Below are 21,180 nucleotides of genomic sequence, written 5' to 3' on the forward strand. Positions count from 1 at the left end.
TTTGTAAGGTAACACATTAATCCTTCACCTGTAGGCCTACCTTTTACAACTGACATCCTCCTCCCAAGGGATTTTTAAAATGAAGTTTTTGATGAATCATTAAAAAGGAATGAGTAAAATGTTATGGCTAAGTAGTTAATTCTATTAACAGACTTTCAATTAACCTTCAGTGGTTAAGCAAGCATAAAATATTAATATGACCAGTGCTTATAAAAATGCAACTGTATTTTATATGTGGTTTTGTCATAATTATTGCATTTGTCCTTTAGAAAATATAGACAAATTGTAACTTTAAGGTCAAAATCGAAGGATAACTTCAGAGTTAAATTTTATTCTGGAAACCCAAATCTAAAATCTGAAAAAAGCAAATGAAACCCTCTTTAAAAATGTGGGTTAATATCTTTCCAAAGTTGTTCTTGTTCAACTGTCTTTTCCTCCACTTTGAAATGTTCTCCAGATTATTTTCTGATATCTTATAAAAGACATGTTTTCTTTACATTACATATGTATTAAATCCTAAATATATCTAGTTTATTGTCGCCTTTCAAATGCTTCGTTGGTAATTTTGGGTTTGTTTTTTTTTTTTTTTTACTATTAGGCTTTTAAGACACCAAGACTTTTTGCGTATTTTTGTCAAAAACTGATATCTCTGAGGTTTCTAGTCAACAGATAAAATTCAAAAAGATGTAAGAGACTCTTGTAAAGATAGTCTTTACCTTATTCTGCTTTTCTAACAATCGTGATTACAGCATTTCAGGTTTAATGCCAGTTTCATGTTTTTTCAGGCTTTTTATTCATATAAATATATACCTCAATGTACTCTATGAGATTAAACATTTTAAAACACCTGGAAAACAATTGCTTGTAGTGATTTAATACCTGATGATGGTCAACTTTTAGTGTGATAAAAAGAAAATCCAGTGTGATGATAACAGTTCTGTCCTTATTTTGAATTATTTTCTTATAATATGGGGAAAAATTGGTTGTTTGTCCCTAGAATTTTAAATTAACATTTTAATAAAGAAGTTGCAAAGTATAAATACAGGGGACTTTTTAACTGTTGCATATCTTGATTTAATGATGCTGAATGCATATATGGTGCACATTTTAATTGCAGACACGGACATCAGAGAAATGGCATCTTCCTCAGGTCAGATATGTGATTGACCTTGATTTCATTGTGGCTTTTTTGTATTTACTGTGGATTACATCTCTAACAAACAGAACCACTCGGCAGCTTCCATATAAACTCATGATTTAATAATAGATCACAGTCCACATCTCATTTTTCTTTTACTTGCTTGAAACATTAAGGTTTACCATTTCAGCTACTGAATTACGCAAAGCTTTCTTCATCAGTTTGAAGCTTCCATTGTGAATGCTCCTGACTATTATGATTTCTTTCCCTTTCTTTTGCAGGTTTTACATTTTCACATAGTTGTTTTAAAGCAGACGGTCATCTGTGCTTTCTGTTTCTTTATGTACTTTTTTATTTGTATTTCTTTTCACAGACGAAGATGACACTTCAGTTAGTACTCCACCAGCAGGTTAGGACTGTGATAGTGCTGTGTGTGCGTATGTATGTATGTATTTTTCTTCTGACTATTAATGAAGAAAGAGCACAAACCATTGGACAGAACTCAAAACATACTAGTTAGAGAAAAAGATTTTGAAGTGCCCTACATTAAATTAACCTCTGTTCAGAAGTACAAGACCTTCATACCAGATAAGTTTCTTTCCAGTCCTGGCTGGAGGTCTTTGGTAGAACTTCTGCCATTGGAAGGTATAATATCAGCAGTTCTGAAAACGACTCTCCCTAATCTTTTCCTAACAACAAACGTGGAGTGTATTTTTAAAGGTTAGATTTGCGAGCAAATTCCAGAATAACAAATAAAACAAATGGAGTATGACTTCATAACAGGTTTGTCCACAGAATTGCCTACCACCTCACCTTAGGCCACGTGACCTACAAGGTAGTTTGAATGTACTGCTCCAAGCACTTTGCACATTGCTGCCAAACTGGCAGATAAAATGCCTTTGGTTGTCGGCAGTAGAAGAAAAGCAACAGCACAGGGGTCCATCATGACAGATGTGACATGGGCAAAATTTCTCCATTGCTTGCTTAACACGTTTTTGAAAAATAAGCTGTGAATGAAGCAGAAATTTTGAACAATAGAAAACACTTTGCAGTGTGTCAAATGAAAAACATGCTCTTAATTTTCTTCACTGCCCTAAATGATTGCATTTTCTTGATTTGTCCCAAAAGAATTTGCATTATTAACTTTGGGCTGCATGCTATCTGACAAGTCAGTAGTAGTACATTGATTTATAGTAGAGGACCCCATTGGTAAGAGCTAAATATATAAATAACATTTTAAATTGCAAAACCCTAAAAATAAATTTTAACTATTTATCCTTATTTTGCTCAACCTAGATAAAGAAATAGACTATTTAAATAATTCAAAATAGTACCCCCTCAGATAAATATTGAACAACATATGTTCATCTGTTATCTGGAACTACACAAATCATGAAGAAAGCATCAGCTTCGGAGAATCCTTCTAAATATGAACTACTACAAAGGAAATCTGTATGGGAATTAAGCTAAACTAATTTAGATTTTCTAGAGAAAAGGGGGAAAGACTTTTGATTTTTTTTTTCTCAGATGTTCACTTCCTTTTTCTGGTAATCAAATAGTTCCTCATGGGCCTGGTCCTAAATATCTAGTCTAAACATCTTGCATGAAGAATCAATGTTCTTTAAATCCCAGTGACCTGAGGTCAGTTAAGCTGTGATCTCTGAGCTGGTGTCACCTAAATTGCTCTTCCCTTTCAGATGGGATGTCTAAGCCAGCGGAAAGAAAAGATTCAGGTGAGACCTCCTGAAAAACATGTTGAAACAAGCCAAATTTTACATAATACAAACATTATTACTACATTATTTCTTAAAGATTATATTTAATTTTAATTTATTTGTTCATACGGTATCAAACTCTAGCTGTTGAAAAGCTTTTAGGTTTAGAGTGAATAGGTTTCTAGCAGCTAAAGCAGGAGTGAGAGAAGGCTCTGCTGCACAAGACAGGACACGCATCCATGTTTTACACATACATACATACCTATCTATCTATATCTATTTCTATATAGATAGATACGCAACTATTCCCTTCCTCCTCAGCCTACAGGGTGACAGTGGCTTACCTGCATCCCACACACAGGAGACTGTAGGAGAATGGCTTCTTCTCACAGCTCAAAGGACGGTGGGGAAAACTTAGCAAAGTCATAACCTCTTTCTTCCTACCCTGGCAGGTAACGCATACTGCACCCACTTTTGTGGTTTCAGGATTTGCAGCCTCTGGAACAAAATGAGCAGCAGGTACTTCAACCATGGTTATTGACCTGGCATAGCCACCTATGCCAGCCCCCTGCGCCAGCGTCAAACCCACGTTTCGTTCTGTATGTTTAATAAATAGGAAAATGTTAATATCGAAAGGTGACGATAATGTTGAGGTGTTATTTTATGTGGTACTGAATTAATGACTCTATGTAAGCTTCTTCCATTTATTAAGCATTGTCACATCATTTTATTCACACCAGTAACTCTCACTCGTTCTGATGTTGTTACCATATACTAGCATGTTGTACTGGCATAATCTAAACATCTAGATCATAGAGTATATATAGATGTGTATCTATATATATTTGTGTTCATGTATGTCTGTGTATGTGTTTTCATATATGTGTGTATATACATGTATGTCTTTACCTGCAAGAAATATTGTACAAGCAGACATATAGAGAGGTGTTAGGCACACCACCCAAAAGTCACTGAAATACTGAAAGGCGAAGATTTTATATCAAAGCTATCCAGCATTTCTACACCTTTTAAAAATTCCTAATAGACTTTAGGATAATAAAAACGGTTTGGTTGAATTTTCTCATGGTTGTCATGAGTTGTGTTGCACTCGTGAGGGATGGAAATTTTCGTGAGTTAAAAAGGTTCCGGTAGCAGTAATCTCTACATAGTAGAAAGACAATCCTGACTTCTGGCAAATGAGTTTCTACAGAAAATCCTGAGCAGGGAAAGGAACTTTCCATTTCAAGACCAGGACTTGGTCACCTGACTAAGTGAGAAGTGTCGTGTGACTGGTTCCTCATTTATGCTATTTATGAAACCAAAACCAAAAGAGCATTGGATAAACTATAAACAGCTACCTTTTCTTCTGAAACAACTAGAAGTTCAAGGGGAGCAAGGGAGATGCAGGTCTCATTTGAAAGAGACAGATGGCTTTGTTAATTACAGCTGTACATTTCCACATTTGCTCTGCTCTTCAGTGCTGCCAGGGCAGCACTGGCTTTACTCAGCTTCCCCTATGCGCTGGACATAGCTCCTCAAAAAAAAGGAGATGCGGCATTTGCACTCTGCAAGTTGTCATTTGCGATATGAGACACATGCTTTGCCTCTCTGTAGAGAGGGAGCAGGTGGTGGACAAACATTCACTGCCTTGATCTGTTTTTCACTGCTTTTTCTGTCAGGAATCAGCTTTGACCACGATTTTGCATGGATTTATCCAGGTTGTAACTGCACAAAGCCAGGGCGGTTCAGATAAGCAGAAAGACCAGAAAAACACATCTGTGCTGGCACAGGTCTCTGCCCCGGGGAGACCTCTCACTTGCTGCTTCTTTTAGTACCATTGTTGCTTTTCAGTGCCAAAATCCCAGTTTCCAGAAGAGAAGGTGCTGTGTCTGAACATGTGACACAATCATTTCCATCTGACAAACTATTTTTCTGTAAAATATCAGCCAATGCACATGGCAGGAGATGGTATTGACTGATCCCCAAGCTCTCTGCTTCTATCATGGTCCAAGAGAACAAAGTTCAAAAGCAAGCTTCATCCCTGCCCTATTTTGCAGACAAAGAGGAAAAAACTAGCTTGTACAATTGACTGAGTTTGGGCTTGAGATAGACCCACTGAAACCATGCATCATATGTGTTTTGTTTGTGCTTACAGCTGTTTGTGTTTTCAGAATCTCCATCTCTTCTGAAAAACAAAGAGCTGGCCTTTGTGCATTGCCTCTGTAAAGCACCCATGGTTGAATGCTGGTGCCATTCGAGTTGGTCAGTACCCATCTCGGCTGATCAGGTTCCCCTCTCTTCCTCCCTGATAGTTTCATTTTCCGTCACCACAGAGGTGGCGTTCTTGCGGGAACTGTATACAATGTGAGAGCCAAGCAATGGATGTCAGTGTGAACAAAAACTTAGGTATCTTTCAGGACATCTGAAGAGAGAGGTAATAGGGTTAGAGAGTTTAGTAAGTTCAGGTAAGTGTATTTTGGAGGCAGTAAAACATGTTCGGATGATTGACATTTCCCTCTCTCTCTGCATCTCAGTATGGTCTCTTGGAGAAGGAGCTCCGGAAGAGACAGAAAAACGCGATGACTCCCAAAGATCCACTTTATTTGTCGAAAAACCTCAGAGCGGATCAGTGAGCGTTGGTAAGTGCTTAGAAACAAAATCAAAAGCCACTTCCAGAGAGACAGAGACTGAGGCAGATCCTGAAAAGTTATGTGTGGTTCCTCCGACACTCGGCTTCTTCCCTCAGCTACAAGTTCTTCCACTGATTTTAGCTGGATGTGAACTCCACTCCTTGAAGGCAAAAAGGACTGTACGAAGAGAAGCAAAACCCAACTGCTTAATTCAAGACAAGCTCAAAATCTAATAGTTTACTGAGCACAATGGATAAGAGGTGTAGTTTCTGGAGAAGAGAGCTGGTTACTGTGATGCTGTTGGCTGTACCATTACTGATATGTCAGGAAGATCTACCCACAGGTCTGTAGTGTGGCTTAGAGACTGTCAGTCAACTTTTGAACCCTACAGCTGCATGTAAATTTGCAAGCAGACTAATACAGGCAGCTCTGTGGCGAAGCTGGTAGGGTCACCCCAACTGTGACCATTCTGGAGGATTTGCTCTGGACTAGCTCTGTTTTAGTCCGGTGGTCGCTACACCTATTAGCAGTGGGATCACAGGTGGGGAACTCTCAGAGCACATCTTTGGGCTTAATTTCATCCCAGAGGAATCCAGTTCAAGCACCATGAGGGCTTTCTGTGTTGTGAACCAGAGCACAGTAAATGGGGACAGTTAGGATGTTCACTTCCAAACTGCACTCCTGAGCCATCCTAACACGGTAAGGTAGCTGCACCCTAAGCAGGGTAGCAGCAATGGTGAGAAGTGCAGTACTGGCTACTTAATATGTCTGCTGTGCACTTGGATACACTAAGATGTGGTCAGATGAGGGAGTTCTTATGCATCTATTATTTTTCTTAATTTCTGAATAGAAAAAGAGCGTTTCGGGAGGATTTATTTTATTTTTATTACCTGTATTCTCCTCTGGAGGCCATGAATGTCAGGATGGAAAAAGAGCAGGGGCCGGGCAGTGGTGTTCTGAAAACCGAGGTAACTTTTACTAATCCCAAATTATTGTTTAGAGAAGACTCTCTTTTCTCTCTCCTCAGCTTAAAGAATCAATGTTAGAAATGTATGAAGAGCTCCAGGCTTTCTTTTCTAGACTGGAGTTTATTCACGTTAAAACTGCCTGGTAGCCTAGGAACACCTGTGCTTGTTTTAAGCAAGGAAATTCAAGTATTGGGATCAATTCACCCATGACAACATGGAGTTTTGCCTCAACTAATTTATCCTGCTTCTCAGAGTCTCTACTCCACATTGACATGGGCAGAAGTCTTCCAGACCCCAAATCGTTAATCTCTGTAACACTGCAGTACTGTCATGGCCTATTGGACTCCATCTGATTCTCATTGTCATGGTAGAGCTAGCACATGGAGACTGTAAGGCGCGGTAGTAAAAGAAACTTGTACAGACATGACTGGCCAACCACATGCTCCTCAATGAATGCATTTTTGTTTTCTTTTTTTAAAAGGTGGGAATATTACATTTATAGCCAAAGTAGAAGCCAAAGATCTTCTCCGAAAGCCAAATGTTAAGTGGTTTAAAGGAAAATGGATGGACCTGGCCAGTAAAGCGGGGAAGCACCTCCAGCTGAAAGAGTCCTTTGAGCGTCACACTAAGGTGTGTCTTCACTTTTCCTTCTTATGGGGGCAAAACTCCAAAGAGAGCTTAAAGATCAGTTTAAGACAACAGGTAGAAATTCAAGAGCAGTGGATTCTAACCCTGGCTTCCCCATGCAGATTTCAGTGACGATCTCTGACCCTGCACAGACTTTTCTGCTCTCCTAGTGCGGGACATGTAGTGGTGGGGAAACCAAACTTTTCTGTTGCCATTGTGTGTTCCAGTTTCTTTCCAGAGCCCTTTATTTGAGTTATCCCTTACTCCTGGTTTAGGTCTGAAAGACTAAACTTTTAACTTCTGTTTTACAGTGGGGGTGTATCCCCTACATCAATGAACAATTATGCTTGATTCTTAGATTCACACATTTGAGATGCACATCATTCAAGCTAAAGAAAACTACGCAGGGAACTATCGTTGTGAAGTATCTTATAAGGACAAGTTTGATAGTTGCTCTTTTGACCTTGAAGTCACTGGTAAGATTCCACTTGTTTCTGTAAAGCTTTATAAAGATTTCCCTTTTTTTTTTAACTTGAAATGTCACCTAGTTTTGTTCAGAACCTTTAAAGAAAGTAATCCTTAAAGTGAACATTTTCAGCACGGAGCTCAGAGAATTTTCTTAAGTGTCTGTAATTTATTGTTTAAATGAACGTTGGGATAGATAGCATGTGAGACACTTATCCAAAAATTGGAAAAGCTGACAGATAAAACTAGTGTTGAATTCAAATCAGGCTCTAGCACACAAGACAGAGAGCTGGGCTTAGGGCGGTTTAGAGAGCAAGGCTTCATCAGGCAGCGTCTGAACAGAGGGACGTGGAGTGGTCACAGCTCACCAGTGCTTTGCACCCTGTTCGGGCATGGTACGATCATACTCCAGAAAGCTATTTCTTCCACTCTTCGTCAAAATAAAGAATAGCACAATGTGGAGAGCACTGGAGAGTCGTGCCTTTGCCTACTTGGGTGTTATAAAAGGCCTTACTCTGGCAAACGTTAACCCATAGGCTTATCTTTTCCTTCGAGAGCAGTTCTGCCAGCACAACAGCGCACGCATACCTGCACGGCCAGACTGAGAAAGATGGATGTCTTCCGAAATGCCCGGGCCAGCAGCCAGTGGACAAAATAGTTGTTCACCCTCATAAAGCATGCCTACTGAATGGCCTAGACCAGCGGGTTCGTTCGCCAGTCAGGGGAAGCCGGTCACAGTTAAGGGGACATTTGACGGCTGACTGACAGCCCGAGGGGCATAGGTAGGTGTGTGTCTTCAGAGGGCAGTGAGGCAGGGGGCAGCCTGGCCGCATCCGTTCGCTGGCTGTGGATCACCACCCTTTAATCCGACTCAGGCTGGCACAGATGGGTAATTCACACAAGGAGGGTTCATCCCTGCTCCGAGAATCAACATGAGTCAGTAGCTGTAGAGAAGACTGTCTCTTTCCTCTGATGCTGAGCGTACTGAGAAAGTACAAGATGCAAGCAGGGGAGAAAGCATAGAGAACGGGAAGACAAAAAGGCCTGTGTATAGGCAGGAAGGGGATCAGGGAGAAACATCACAGAGACAGATCTCCTATGCAGAACTGCAGGAAGGAGTTTAGAGAAATGCGTTAAATAAACTTAGTTCAGCATTGAGCAGCTCTGCATTTATCAGAACTTAACGCCAAAGGAGCAGCACAAATTGTGGTCACTTAGTAGGAAACTGAAAAAAATTTGCATGTGAAATCACACTGATCACATAAATTACATTAATTTCAAATTATGTTTTTTATTACTGTTATTTCATAGAATCTTCCCAAGCTACTCCATCCATTGACATCAGATCTGCTTTCAAAAGAAGGTAACTTCAAACAGTCATCCTATGAAGCTCCTCAGTAATGGAGGCTGGTAGCATGCACAGAACTTCCAACAGTCTTGGCAGACAATTGTATCAAGCATTTTTTAAAAATGTTTTTTTTTCATAAAAGATTAAAGAAGTGGGGTTTAGATTGGTTGGGAGTGGAAAGAATTAAATAGTTACAGCATATAGACAGTGCATCCGATATTAAATACTCTACTGTGAAATTATAGTGCCATTGCTTTAAGGGAAGATGGAATATTTAAGGCAATTACATATTTGTTTCTTTAGAGGTTTTTAAAATCATATTTTAATTCACTAAATATTCTACTGCTTGTTTCCTGAAACTTGACAGCTACGATATGAAAGTTCCTGGACACAATCCTGTACTGATTAAATGCAGAGAGAAAAATTCACACTGATTTCAAAAAGATAGCATCTGTCTTTATGTTATCTTACAGTAAAAAAAAAGTGTGTCATAAGGCCATCATTACAAAAAAACTACAAATAATATATTGCAGAGGCCATAAGATAAAGCATTGTGTCTGAAGCCTTTTCCTTCATTACCTACTTTTGTGATAAAATAGCAATTCAAACCAGTAGAGATGTCATCTTTACATTTGGTGGAGAAAATTTTCTTAGAAGGACAGTATTCAGAATGAAAATGTTTAACAAACAGAAAAATAATGCAGTTTATTAATTTACAGATAAAAGCAAAGTTGTAACTTAGAAGTTACTGCTTTTATTTAGAGAGATTTGATTTAAAGACTGAATGCAAGTGATATTACATTCAAGGTGCACTCCTTTCTTGAGCACATTTAAAAAAAAACTGTAATAACTATTCTGCCCAAGCAGGTGAGGATATCTGAATATTTTTCTAAGTAATATCTTGCATGCAAAATCTGGGATGAAATATTGGCATCATTTCCATTCCAAAGCTGGGTTTTGCCCTTACTTTTTACAAGTATCAAGGGCATTTTTTTGGTCTATATGTGCTTTATAATAAGGTATTACTGCTTGAAGTCACATTATAGAAAGAAATGCACCTTCACAGGACTGTGATTTGTGATTCTATCTGTAAAAATGTACAATGTAGTGTCTCATCTTTTTTAACTGATTTCTCCCTTCATTTAGAAAAAGGTTAAATCTTAAGTGCAATGCTTCGCAATCAGTATTTGACACAGTTATGCATTGTTAAAAGCACCACCCAGCAATGCAAATCTTTGTTTTACATTCATAGCAAAAGATCAGCACAAGTCCTTTGTTTTTATACACATACACCATGGAAACGAAAAACAAAGCTCTTTGTGTTGACTAGCTCACGTTTATTTGTGTTACTGAAATCTAACACAAATCTTGGCAAATTTATGTATGCAGTTACAAAAATTTGTCATCAAAGTATAATAACAAGCAATACAAACCTTTGTGTTATTTTTCACAAGTGCCTAAGGAAACATAATTTGTGTGAAAAAGAATACAAGTTTGTGTTGAGTTTATACCATTATTTGTGTGTCTGGACAGTGTTGAGTGTATGAGACATGTAGAGCGTTTGCAATGTGTGTTGTCTAAGTCTTCCTGTATTAAACAAAGATTTGATCTTTTTCTATTAATAACAGCGGTGATGGACAAGACGATGCAGGAGAACTTGACTTTAGTGGTCTCCTGAAACGTAGGTGAGAACCAAGTGATGCAGTGAGCAGGTGTGGATTGCAAACCATTAGGTTCGCACACAGAAAGAGTCAGGTGTAGCATTAATAACTTCTTAAGAATTTTCTGACCTTTCATTTTTTTTCAGTGTTTCTAACTATCATTCTCATAGTATAATATGCAAATGTTCAGTTAATTGTACTTCTAAGTGTGCAGAAAAGAAACCTCAGATTTGAGTGCACTGGGAAAAAAGCGAGCCACAACCTAAAGAGGCCAATAACATCTAGTTTACTTGCTATTTCTTTTGTGTTTGCATGGAGAGTAGAGGGGGATAATTTCCTACACAGGGATGAGCAGTTCAGAAAATTGAGTCTGGTGCAAAAGAAAAAATCTGCAAGGGTTAAATTTACCTCTTTGGGTACATCTTACTTTGATTTTTATAAGCATCCCGATATGAAAAAATCATATCATGCTTTAAAACAGAGAAAAAATTGGGCACGTGTTTCTCTGGTTTGCCTTGAAAATCTGGTGTTATGATAGCTATGCCCCTAGCTCTTTCAGAACTTAAACCTAGTTTAGTCTTTTAACAGATTAAGACAAGATAGTTAATTAGTCATTTTTTAAAATTTATCACAGAAATGCTATATGCCATGGAAATAAATGGCAACCGACCACAGAGAATTGGAAAAGGAACTAGGACCTTTTATGTCATCTACAACTTACTCTGAAAGAGGAAAACCCAACATGCAGCATTAATTATGTAAAAAGCTCACAATGGGCCCACGGGCTGTGATGGTGAGGGTAGTATTTAAGCAACTAAAGCAAACAGGAAAGGCCGAAGGTAAAAGTAGGTAGCGAAAGAATTACCTGAACCAACGCAAACCCACCAGGTCTTTGGTTTTTTAATCTTCTCATCCCTAATTAGGATCTTCAGTTTGACTTTTTATCATACTAATACAACTTACCATGACAGTTCTCATGACTGCCTGCGAGGTGTTTTATTAGCAACATGAGACTTGCATGTAAGAGGTCTTGGTGGTTTTTGTGGAAAGAGAAATGTGATTTAAGAGTCATTATCACTTCACTAACAAGTAACTCACATGTTTTGTAAGATAAATACTGTATAGCCATAAACGCATAGTACACCTATCATGTGGTTAATGGGAAAAGCAAACTTTTAGTTTCAAACACCATTATTTGATATCGGTCAAATCGGTTCATCCCCTCCTTGCTTCAGGCACTGAAATGAAACCTCATACTTTTGAGCTTAATTGAATAAGACTGCTAATTAAGCCCCAATGTGGATATTAGTATCCATTTTTATGAAGAAAAATACATGTTTTCATTTCAGTTTTTTTCAAGAGGCAATGTTGCAGGTGCATTCCTTCTCTTTTGTATGGTTATATTACTAAGGAAAGAGCGAGAACTTTTCACCTGTGGTGCATAATACTTGAAACATGTTTTTAAAAAAAACCTAAATGCATAGAATCTACATACTGCCTATTTTCTAATTTCGTGCTGGTCTTGCAGGAAGAGAAACTAGTTCTTATCTCAGTCAGCCACTCTGTGACTGGTTATGCTTCTTCAATGCAATGGATCAGTAATGGCACGAAATTTCAAAAGGCACAAGATCTCAAAAACACTCAAACATTTAGGTCCTTTTTTTTAAAAAGGTACATTTTTCAACGAAATGCACATTTTCGGGGAAAAGATCTGATAGCGATTTTGTGGAGAGGTCAGTCTGCTTGGGACATACCAAGCATTGTTTGCCCACTACCCACAGCAGAAACTAGCGTGGTCTCAGAACAAAGCTGGTTTGCTCAAAGTGTCAAAATTTGTTCTCCAGTTACTCAAGAGGTAAAAAGAGTCTGCAATTAATTACTTTGAGCTGGTTGAAAATCAGGATACCCTAACTGATCCTCATTCTCAACTACTGCCTGATTTAAAGGGGCACATTTTCGTGATCCCCATGGAGCGTACCTCTCCTTACCATGGACATGGCAAGCGGCCAGCCCTGGGAGAGGACAATGCCACCCCATGGGGTGTATCAGCTTTTACATATATTTGCAAGCTGATCTCGACTTGCCACCGTGCAGAAGGAATCTCACTGAAACGCCAGTGTTCTCTGCACATAGTCACTCTCCAGAAAGCACGAGCTCTGGTAAAAGTAAAAGGAACGAAACATAAAATTATTCACCTGAGATTGTCTGACAATGATTTGATAACAATGACAATAATTTGATAACAATGTAAGTATTTCAAAGACTCCTCAGTGAGAAGCTTTTTACCTTTTTACCTTTTTAAAATAACACTGGTATATTACAAAAATTAATAAACCTCATGGATTAATCAGCAAAGTGGTTTTCTATAGTTCCTCATCCAACCATGCAGAGATTCTCGGGGACCCCCAGTGCTATGTATATGTTAAAGAAAATTCTGTCAGACTTGGTTGAGCTCAACTCAAACACTGTCTCGCTCCAAAGCTCACTCTTTTTTTTATTTCTCATATGTTTATTTTCTCGCTCTGTTCTCAAAAGTACTGATTTCCTTAGACCAACTAGATCAAATCAGAATGATCCTGGTCTGATTCTAATGAATTTACAGGAAAAAATGTCTAGATTTCTGCTCCAATTCCCAGGCTGTTCTAGCAGTTCACTTTTTTGAGCTAAGCTGTCAATCTTGAAAATTATCGTTTTGTTTAGCATGCTTCCACTGTTCTCTCATTTAATAGCTGCCATTGTGAAAATAATTATACTTCTCTTTATTGGTTGTCTTAGTCTGGAGTTGCAGATAGTAAATACGGCATTGAAACTTCTGTATAAAGGTGATGCTATTCACACAGGCCTCCGAAAACACTTCCTGCTCTTAAGACTGAGATAAATATGGAAGCCAACAGATCCATCTTGCAAGTCCAAGCTGGTGTGGAAATGTCCAGTTCCTATCTATATGCCAACTTTAAATAACTCTGAGAAGCACTGGTGTAACTATAAACAGACCCAGATTCCCTTGGATTTCAATGTCCTTTCATTGGTCACCCCTAGTAGCAGTTACAAGGACTCAGGGTTTGAAAGCATTTTTATATAATTATGAAACGTGTGGATTGGATGCAGATCTCAGTGTTGCCATCATAAATTGTAACTGATTCCGCTCAAGTTACAACAGATAAAACTGATTTAAGTGGGATTAGCCCATATGTTATTATAGTACTACATTTTTCAAACCGTATTGTGGGTTTCTTTTAAATATGAAGCAATATAAAAATTCTCATAACTGATTACATCAGAAAAGGCCAAATTAAAACTTATATCGAAATTCTGCCCTGAAGAAGTGTAAAATAAGGTGTGAATGTCATTCTGAGCGATTCTACTCATACTGAGTGAAATAAAAAAAGTATGATGGCGGCCTTCAAATTTTGATTAAAACATTTCTATCCTCACCATAGATTCAGCTTCACCTCTTTTTATGGTGTGATAAGGCCTCGCTAACACTTCTCCCGTAATTTTATTTTGCTACTGTTAGGGAGGTTAAACAGCAAGAGGAAGAACCTGAGGTAGATGTGTGGGAGCTCCTGAAGAACGCGAATCCCAGTGAATATGAGAAGATTGCTTTTCAGTATGGTATCACTGATCTCAGAGGCATGTTAAAGCGTCTGAAGCGCATGCGCAGGGAAGTGAAGAAGAGTGCAGGTATGGATAAGGCAGAATATTCTTATGTTCAGTAGTCAAACGTGAGCATCCACCTTAAAAAACCAAACTTGCTTCACTTCCACGTAAGGGGACTTGCGCACTACAACTCAAGCCTTATTACTGCAATGGGTTAATCAGAAGGCGGCTTTGGTCTACTGTGGTTAGCATAAACACCTTATCCCATTCAGTGCTTACCAAAAGCGTCCCTCCCTCTTGGACAAACAGTAGTACCAACTGGAACAAAGTCCCCCAGTTGTGTGGAAAGGTGTTATCTGATCAAACAGCATGGAAATTAGACCTTGTGTTATCATTAAGATCTTCTGCTCTAAAACAGAATCACTCCGAACACATTGTTTGCTCATTTCATTTTGCACTTAATCTGACATTCCTCTGAAATCCCAGCTGTACTAAAACCCCTCCACCCTGCGTTGGGTAAGGCAATTCAGGCCTGTCTTTCCCGACCTACCCTCCTGACCAGTATGTGTGGTGTAATTCATACATAAATGTAGATTTCTGTTTATATTTATATGTATATATATGTATATAAAATATATGTTGCATAATATGTATACGCACACACAGGCACATATAAATACAACACACTATCCATTATACTATTGGGGCATTTGCTTGTTCCTGGAGAGCATTTCAGAACTGGATGCAAGATGTACATCTGCTGTTCCACTGGTTTCCTGGAGGAGTCCCTTTTGTGTAGGTGAAATCCTCCACAAATCTAGCTGCAATCCAGCTGCCTGATATACCCTCTCTCCTCGTCCTTACCTCACATCATAACAGGTGTTACGTTACTACATATTCAGTTTTATTTATATTTTTCATTTGTTGGTGTATCTGATTGTGGCCACAGTTGAGGGAGGGAGAAATGGAATTAATGGACTTTGGATGAGCCACTGGGGCGGTTTCTGTATCCACTGGAGCTCTCTAAGGGGTTGAAGCCCAGGGAAACTTCTCACCTTCCCCCAGGAGTCTGGAGTAGGGCTGGAAGCGGGTGAGGAATTGCGTGGTTCCCTACCCAGGTGCATCACGTGGAAGTGCCTGGATGTTTTACTGGGAAAGGGGCATCTCTCAGCACCTGCGACCGGTCTGTCTGCTCCCTCTCCTCAGTTCACTGTTGAGTAGGATGGAGCTGCCAGCTGTACCAGGATTTTTCAGTGGACAGGGTTTTCCCTACAAGAGGGGCTCTAGATGTTGGGGAAAACGTCTACGGTAGCGACAGGATGAGAGGAGGTTGTTCTTACCCTCACACCACCTTTATTATAAATTGGAAAGTTTTACACTGCAACAAGATGCATTAAAAATACTTTTCAGATTTAATAACTCTAATCCTGTTGTGTGAATATCTTCAGTCTCCTGCAATCAGACATATGCATAATATAAACCTTAGCAGAAATTGATTACTTACCTGTGGACAATTTGTTTGAGGCACTGTTTATTTATTTATTTTTGCACCACAAATATCTGTTCCCCTGGGTCTAACTTCTGTGGCTGGAAATATCTCAATATTGATATTAAAGTGTTTTGCACTGAGTTGCACCTGGCCTTGCTTTGCCCAGAACAAGTTGGCCTACATTTGCACATCTCAAAGAACCTTTTTGAAAAGGCCCATTAGGATTCACAGACTGACAACTTTTGCAAATATTTTTGCAAATGTTTTGCAGCTGTAACATTTATCACAAGTGGAACTGCAACGTACGCCTTGCAACCTACAGAAAGAATCAGGAAAGCTAATTTGGCTTTTAGACAAACCAACGTGCTTATTCTGATAGTGGAAAGCTCAATAGGAATTTCCACTTAAAATTCCCTGTTAACTTGAGTGGTGGTGCTAATAACAGATTCATTGTAAATGATTCCATAGCACCAGTTTTATACCATTTTATTCTGAAATCGCACTTCTCAGCAAGCTGTCGAAGCTACTTCTACCCAATCCTATTCAGAATACATTCACACTGCAAAGTCATGAAGAGATACTAGCTTGAACTTGGACAGGATAATCAGATCTGCACAGCTTCGCACTTTTTCTGATGTTTCTAGAATATAAATTGATTCATGTGGCCTAGGCTAAGAATATAGAGTGATGTATAACATTGTGCACCTGTATTCTGACAGCTTTGATGATATTTATGCAATGTCATTTCAGCATTCATATTCTTACTTGTTTTCTGATATAATAACACTTTTATAATAACACTTGGCTTCCACAACAGCTTTTGCCAAAGGTCTTGATCCTGCATACCAGGTGGACAAAGGAGGCAAAGTAAGGTTCATGGTGGAGCTAGCAGATCCAACAGTGGAACTCAAGTGGTATAAAAATGGCCAAGAAATACGACCAAGTGCAAAGTAAGTGGTTTTATCGTATGTAAGCAATAAAATGGGTACACATGTACTTCCTTGGCAAGTGTGTTGCATAGATCTATCTCTCTGCTCAGGTTGCACCAATATTATTTCTGAATTTCATTATACATAAAAAGTATGCAAATGATGTTATATTGCTCCTGACCCAAAAAAGTCCACTGTAAGCTAAATATTAACGCAGATCGGCTCCTTTGCTTCAAGAGAAAAGAATTCAAGATCCTTAGCAAAACATGGAGCCATTTCCTACTCATTAGTTTTTAAAAAATCAGGAAGCACTGTGAGTAAATAAATCTCCTGTCCTCGGTACTATGTATAAAGGAGGTCAGAATCTTTCTACAGTAGTCGGGTGCTAAGAGGAGAGATGTTTAAGACAACATACTAGCCAACCTGGCTCATAAGCCACCCGAGGAAAGGGGAACGAGGTTTGTCTCACCTTCCACTACCCAGTTCACGCTCACACTGAAGTCTGCATTAGCTGAAAGTGACTTCAGTCATGCGCAACAGGTCTGGTGAACCCAAGCTGCTTCATCATTTCTATCACCTCTATATTAGTTTACTCTTTGGCTTTATCTAGGAGAAGTGGCTTTTCAGGTGCAGACACTTGAGTACAGGTAAAGCAATGGCTGGAAGCCGAGCCCAGTCCTTAGTGTGGGCACGACTGGCTCTTACAATGGAAAATCCCATTCCAAAGTCAGACACAGTTAGGAATGGTAATGTGTAGCCAGTAATGTACAAGGCAATGTTCCTTAAATGTTTCTCAGCAGCACAAAATCCTAGCAACTTTCTCCTCTGGCCTTGTGAAAAAACAGCTATTAGCAAAAGCCCTTTTACAGAGAAGGGGAAGATTTCCTTCACTCTGTTGCTGCAAAAGTTAATGAAGGATTTTGATTAATATTCATAGTTGACAAAAATGCATAACAAACAGGGTACCTTTTCTTTAGCCCTTTTATCTGCCATGAGCAGTTCAGAGATGCTTTGCAGGCAGCTATATGGATACCTCTCCAGCAGAAGGACCTGGATTGAATGCTCCAGTGCATTTCTTCCAGGCTGCTGAAGCAGCTGTCAGATGCTAATGAGCTTTGGTCATTACAAGCCTGGAGCATATCTAAACTGGTGACATAAAGGTGAAAGGCACCATATCCCATTACCAAAACCCCATATCCCATTACTGATCTCTTGTGCCATCTGGCCTACCAATAATATTAACTTCTTAACCTTGGCTATTATTTTACTTCACAAAAATGTTAAGAGTGTTGGAATGAGGATGGTGTCCTGTTACTGGTTATTTTCATCTTTACTCATCTAGAGTTTCAGACTCCACTTTATTTGCCATCCTTCAGAGCCTGCTCATTTTTTTTATTTTTTCCTATCACCCAAGCCTGGGATTTTGGAACAAGCCAGAAGATGCTTGTTGTCATCCTACATCATAGCTCTTTTCGCTGAATAGTTTATGACAGTTCTGTTGAATCTCGGAAATTGCTTCCCAGGACAACTTTTCCAGTTGAAAAACGAGACTTTAACCTATAATAATCCCTAAAGAATTTTCTACATAAAACAAATGGGGTCTATCAGTTTTGCTAATGTATCTTTGCTGTCTTCCTGTTCAAACAGATACATTTTTGAGCACAAAGGTAACCAGCGAATTTTATTCATCAATAATTGTACGATGACAGATGATGCTCGCTATTACGTAACAGCGGGTGATGAGAAATGCTCCACAGAACTGTTTGTGAGAGGTAACTTCATCAGCTTGCTCCTATTTCACCTGCTATAAATTGGTGTGGCTTCTTTGACTGCAACAGAAATTTAGGGAGGATCTGGTTTAGTGTATTTTTGTATTCGTACTGGCAGCCGTTAGGATCATTTTGTATTTCTGTGATCCCTGGCCAATTTTTTTTTCCCCTCATCCCATATTTAGTAATTTAGTGAAAAACCTGAAAGGAGGATATGGTTGATTTCATACTGTGCATTGGGATCTAGTGGGACTGTTGTCGCATTCATAGTTATAAAGCCATTTTGGAGACTTTTTTGTTATAGCATTGGCTTTCCCTAACACCACACTTAGGTACCTGATGACCCTGATGCTCTTGGCCCAACTGATCTGTTTCATGTACCCTCAGATGTGGCTTTCTAGCAGTTAGTTTTCATTCTGTCTGCACAGATTTAAGGGAAGACACTATGAATGGGTGGCCATTTCTTCACCCTTTTTACTCCCACAGTGTTGATAGTCTGATAATAGCATCTTAATGAGCAATGGCTTTTCTGATTTAAGGTAAAAAAAGCTACACTGAGACTGATATTTAAAAGACGTGTAGATGTAGCACTTAGGGACATGGTTTAGTGGTGGACTTGGCAGTGTTAGGTTTATGGTTGGACTCAGTGATTTTAAAGGTCTTTTCCAACCTAAATGATTCTATGATATTACAATTTTATAGTATCGTCTTCTATAGCATGATTTTGAAAACATCTTTCACGTAGTTTTCTCTCTCAGATTGTAAATCTGTAATTTTCTCTTTACAAAGATCCTCCAATTTTGGTGACCAAAGGCCTGGAGGATACCAGTACCTATGTTGGTGAACGAGTAGAACTGAGCTGTGAAGTGTCTGAGGATGATGCAAATGTGAAATGGTAAGCCACAGTTTGAACAGATACTGTTTTCCTAGAGAATAAAACCCAGAATATTTTAATTGTAGGCAAAAATTTGGATAGCTTTTTCTATACCAGTAAACCTGAAAATTGTTAAGAAAATCTCAAGAAACCATTATTCAAAAATGCAGCAACAGCAAAAATATCCTTACACATTCATGGATGAGATTGTTCAACCTTTCTCAGGAAGTTTCAGTCTGTGGGAGCCTTATTTGCACAGGACTTCTATTGAAAAAATAATCATTCTTTGCTTTCCATTAGGTTTAGGAATGGTGTAGAACTTCCCAATGACCCCAAATCTCGCTATCGAATCAAGGTTGAGGGTAAAAAACACACTTTGATCATAGAGGAAGCTGCAAAAAATGACAATGCAACTTACTCAGTAATGACAACTGGAGGCCAATCAGAAGCTAAGCTTTCAGTTGACTGTAAGTACAATTCTATGATTCTATAATACATCTTGCTCTTGAATTGGTATGTCACAGTTTACTAGTTTACAGAAAGAAATAATTTGCCTGCCTTTTCCTGGGGGTTTAAAGGAAAACATATCTTCCATACCGATTTCTTTGCTGCAAATCTCCGGAACAGTGACTTTCCTTTAGACATTGTTTGCAGTAACAGTCCTGCTTGAAAACTTTCTGTCACTCTGTTAAGATAGAAAACAAAGCTATCCATCCAAAGACATAACAGGTCAGCAAAGTGAAAATTTCAAGGGAAGTATCTGCTTTTATTTAATCCTTTCAGGTTTTCACAGGAAAGCCAAAACAAGGCTTTTTAGCCAAAATCAGAAAAAAAAGTATACTGAAAAAAATAAGTGGTTCTATAACTAGGCATATTGTTTACAGGCATCAGGGTCACTTGACCTGAACTCATAGGCACAAACACATGCCTGTGTAGCTCCCTCAGTATTGTTTATGCAATAGCTCTTTAAAATTCCTGTGGGTTTTAGCAAAGTGTTATCATGCATTATGCATAAACATACACTGGTTTGTAACACTTATACTGCTTTTTACTATTTTGTAAAAAGTGGCATCTTCAGCACAACCAATTCATGCTGTTCTATTATCAAGTTGGAAATGATCCTCCATGCTGTTGGGCTCCGTCATCTTTCTTTTCATGCATCTTCTTCTAAGGGTTTTCCAACTGGCTTTCTATAAAACGCTACCTTTCCCAACACTCTTTGTTTCCTATGTCAGGTTATCGTCAGGGATATTTACTGCATATAGGTGGTACTGTGTGTTCAGCCTGGACTCTGGTCTACAGCATCTAATCTTCCAGAAAGTGGAAGTGAACTGGGGCACCAATTCTCAGACTCAAGTTTTACAAAAGCTAGTAATATCTGTGGGTATCAATCCGGTGAGTTAAGGCAGTTTAGCAAACATGAGGACGAGTAGTGCATGAAGGTAAGCTTTCTGGCGAGTCAGCCTTTGCTACCAGCCTGACAAAACAGGTTGAGAACTACGGTCCCCACTTGTGATGAAATACTTTGGTAAATCTCCAAATTATCTTGGATTAGCTGGGAGAGCTACGAGAGCAAATAGATCATTGTTAGATCATGGGAAAGGTGGGTTGCAATCCATTCTAGTGCATAGGTCTGGGGGGACAGCAATTTCGCTTCTTTAAAGTTTCTTACTGGACTTGGGTGGATAGAGACACCCTACCTCCAGCACCTACACACCAGAGAGGGGACAGCATTCAAATTTTGCTTCTGAGCTTAGTTCTTCTACTGGAAATACCCATGGAGTTTCCCCTGCCAGGGCTTGGGTATTTCAGGTGACCCTTTCTAAGGCATCAGAGGTCAATTTACGTAGCTTACATGTATATATTACTGGTATTTTGACTTGAGAACTTTATTATTGGAGGCATTTTTCTGATTTGAAGACCTTTGTGATGGCTAGAAGCAGCTCTGTGACAGAATTTTGAATTAC

At 38.9% G+C, this 21,180-nt stretch overlaps 1 protein-coding gene across 5 annotated transcripts in view; it reads left to right on the top strand.

Annotated features, from left to right (window-relative positions):
• MYBPC1 (myosin binding protein C1) overlaps window positions 1-21,180 on the top strand; it is a 79,821-nt gene that overhangs the window by 29,114 nt on the left and 29,527 nt on the right. For 3 of the 5 annotated variants that reach the window (XM_054182592.1, XM_054182562.1, XM_054182576.1), the window contains exons 4-15: window positions 1,512-1,547; window positions 2,836-2,871; window positions 5,388-5,492; window positions 6,933-7,081; window positions 7,437-7,554; window positions 8,855-8,906; window positions 10,520-10,576; window positions 14,070-14,236; window positions 16,459-16,591; window positions 18,218-18,342; window positions 19,129-19,234; window positions 19,514-19,680. In XM_054182592.1, the coding sequence (XP_054038567.1) occupies window positions 1,512-1,547; window positions 2,836-2,871; window positions 5,388-5,492; window positions 6,933-7,081; window positions 7,437-7,554; window positions 8,855-8,906; window positions 10,520-10,576; window positions 14,070-14,236; window positions 16,459-16,591; window positions 18,218-18,342; window positions 19,129-19,234; window positions 19,514-19,680 (1,251 nt within the window). The remainder of the gene's footprint in view (window positions 1-1,511; window positions 1,548-2,835; window positions 2,872-5,387; window positions 5,493-6,932; window positions 7,082-7,436; window positions 7,555-8,854; window positions 8,907-10,519; window positions 10,577-14,069; window positions 14,237-16,458; window positions 16,592-18,217; window positions 18,343-19,128; window positions 19,235-19,513; window positions 19,681-21,180) is intronic. The other 2 variants (XM_054182568.1, XM_054182584.1) reach the window with 2 other exon arrangements.

Source organism: Rissa tridactyla, chromosome 1, assembly GCF_028500815.1.
Source record: "Rissa tridactyla isolate bRisTri1 chromosome 1, bRisTri1.patW.cur.20221130, whole genome shotgun sequence".
In the NCBI taxonomy this organism is placed as follows: Eukaryota; Metazoa; Chordata; class Aves; order Charadriiformes; family Laridae; genus Rissa; species Rissa tridactyla.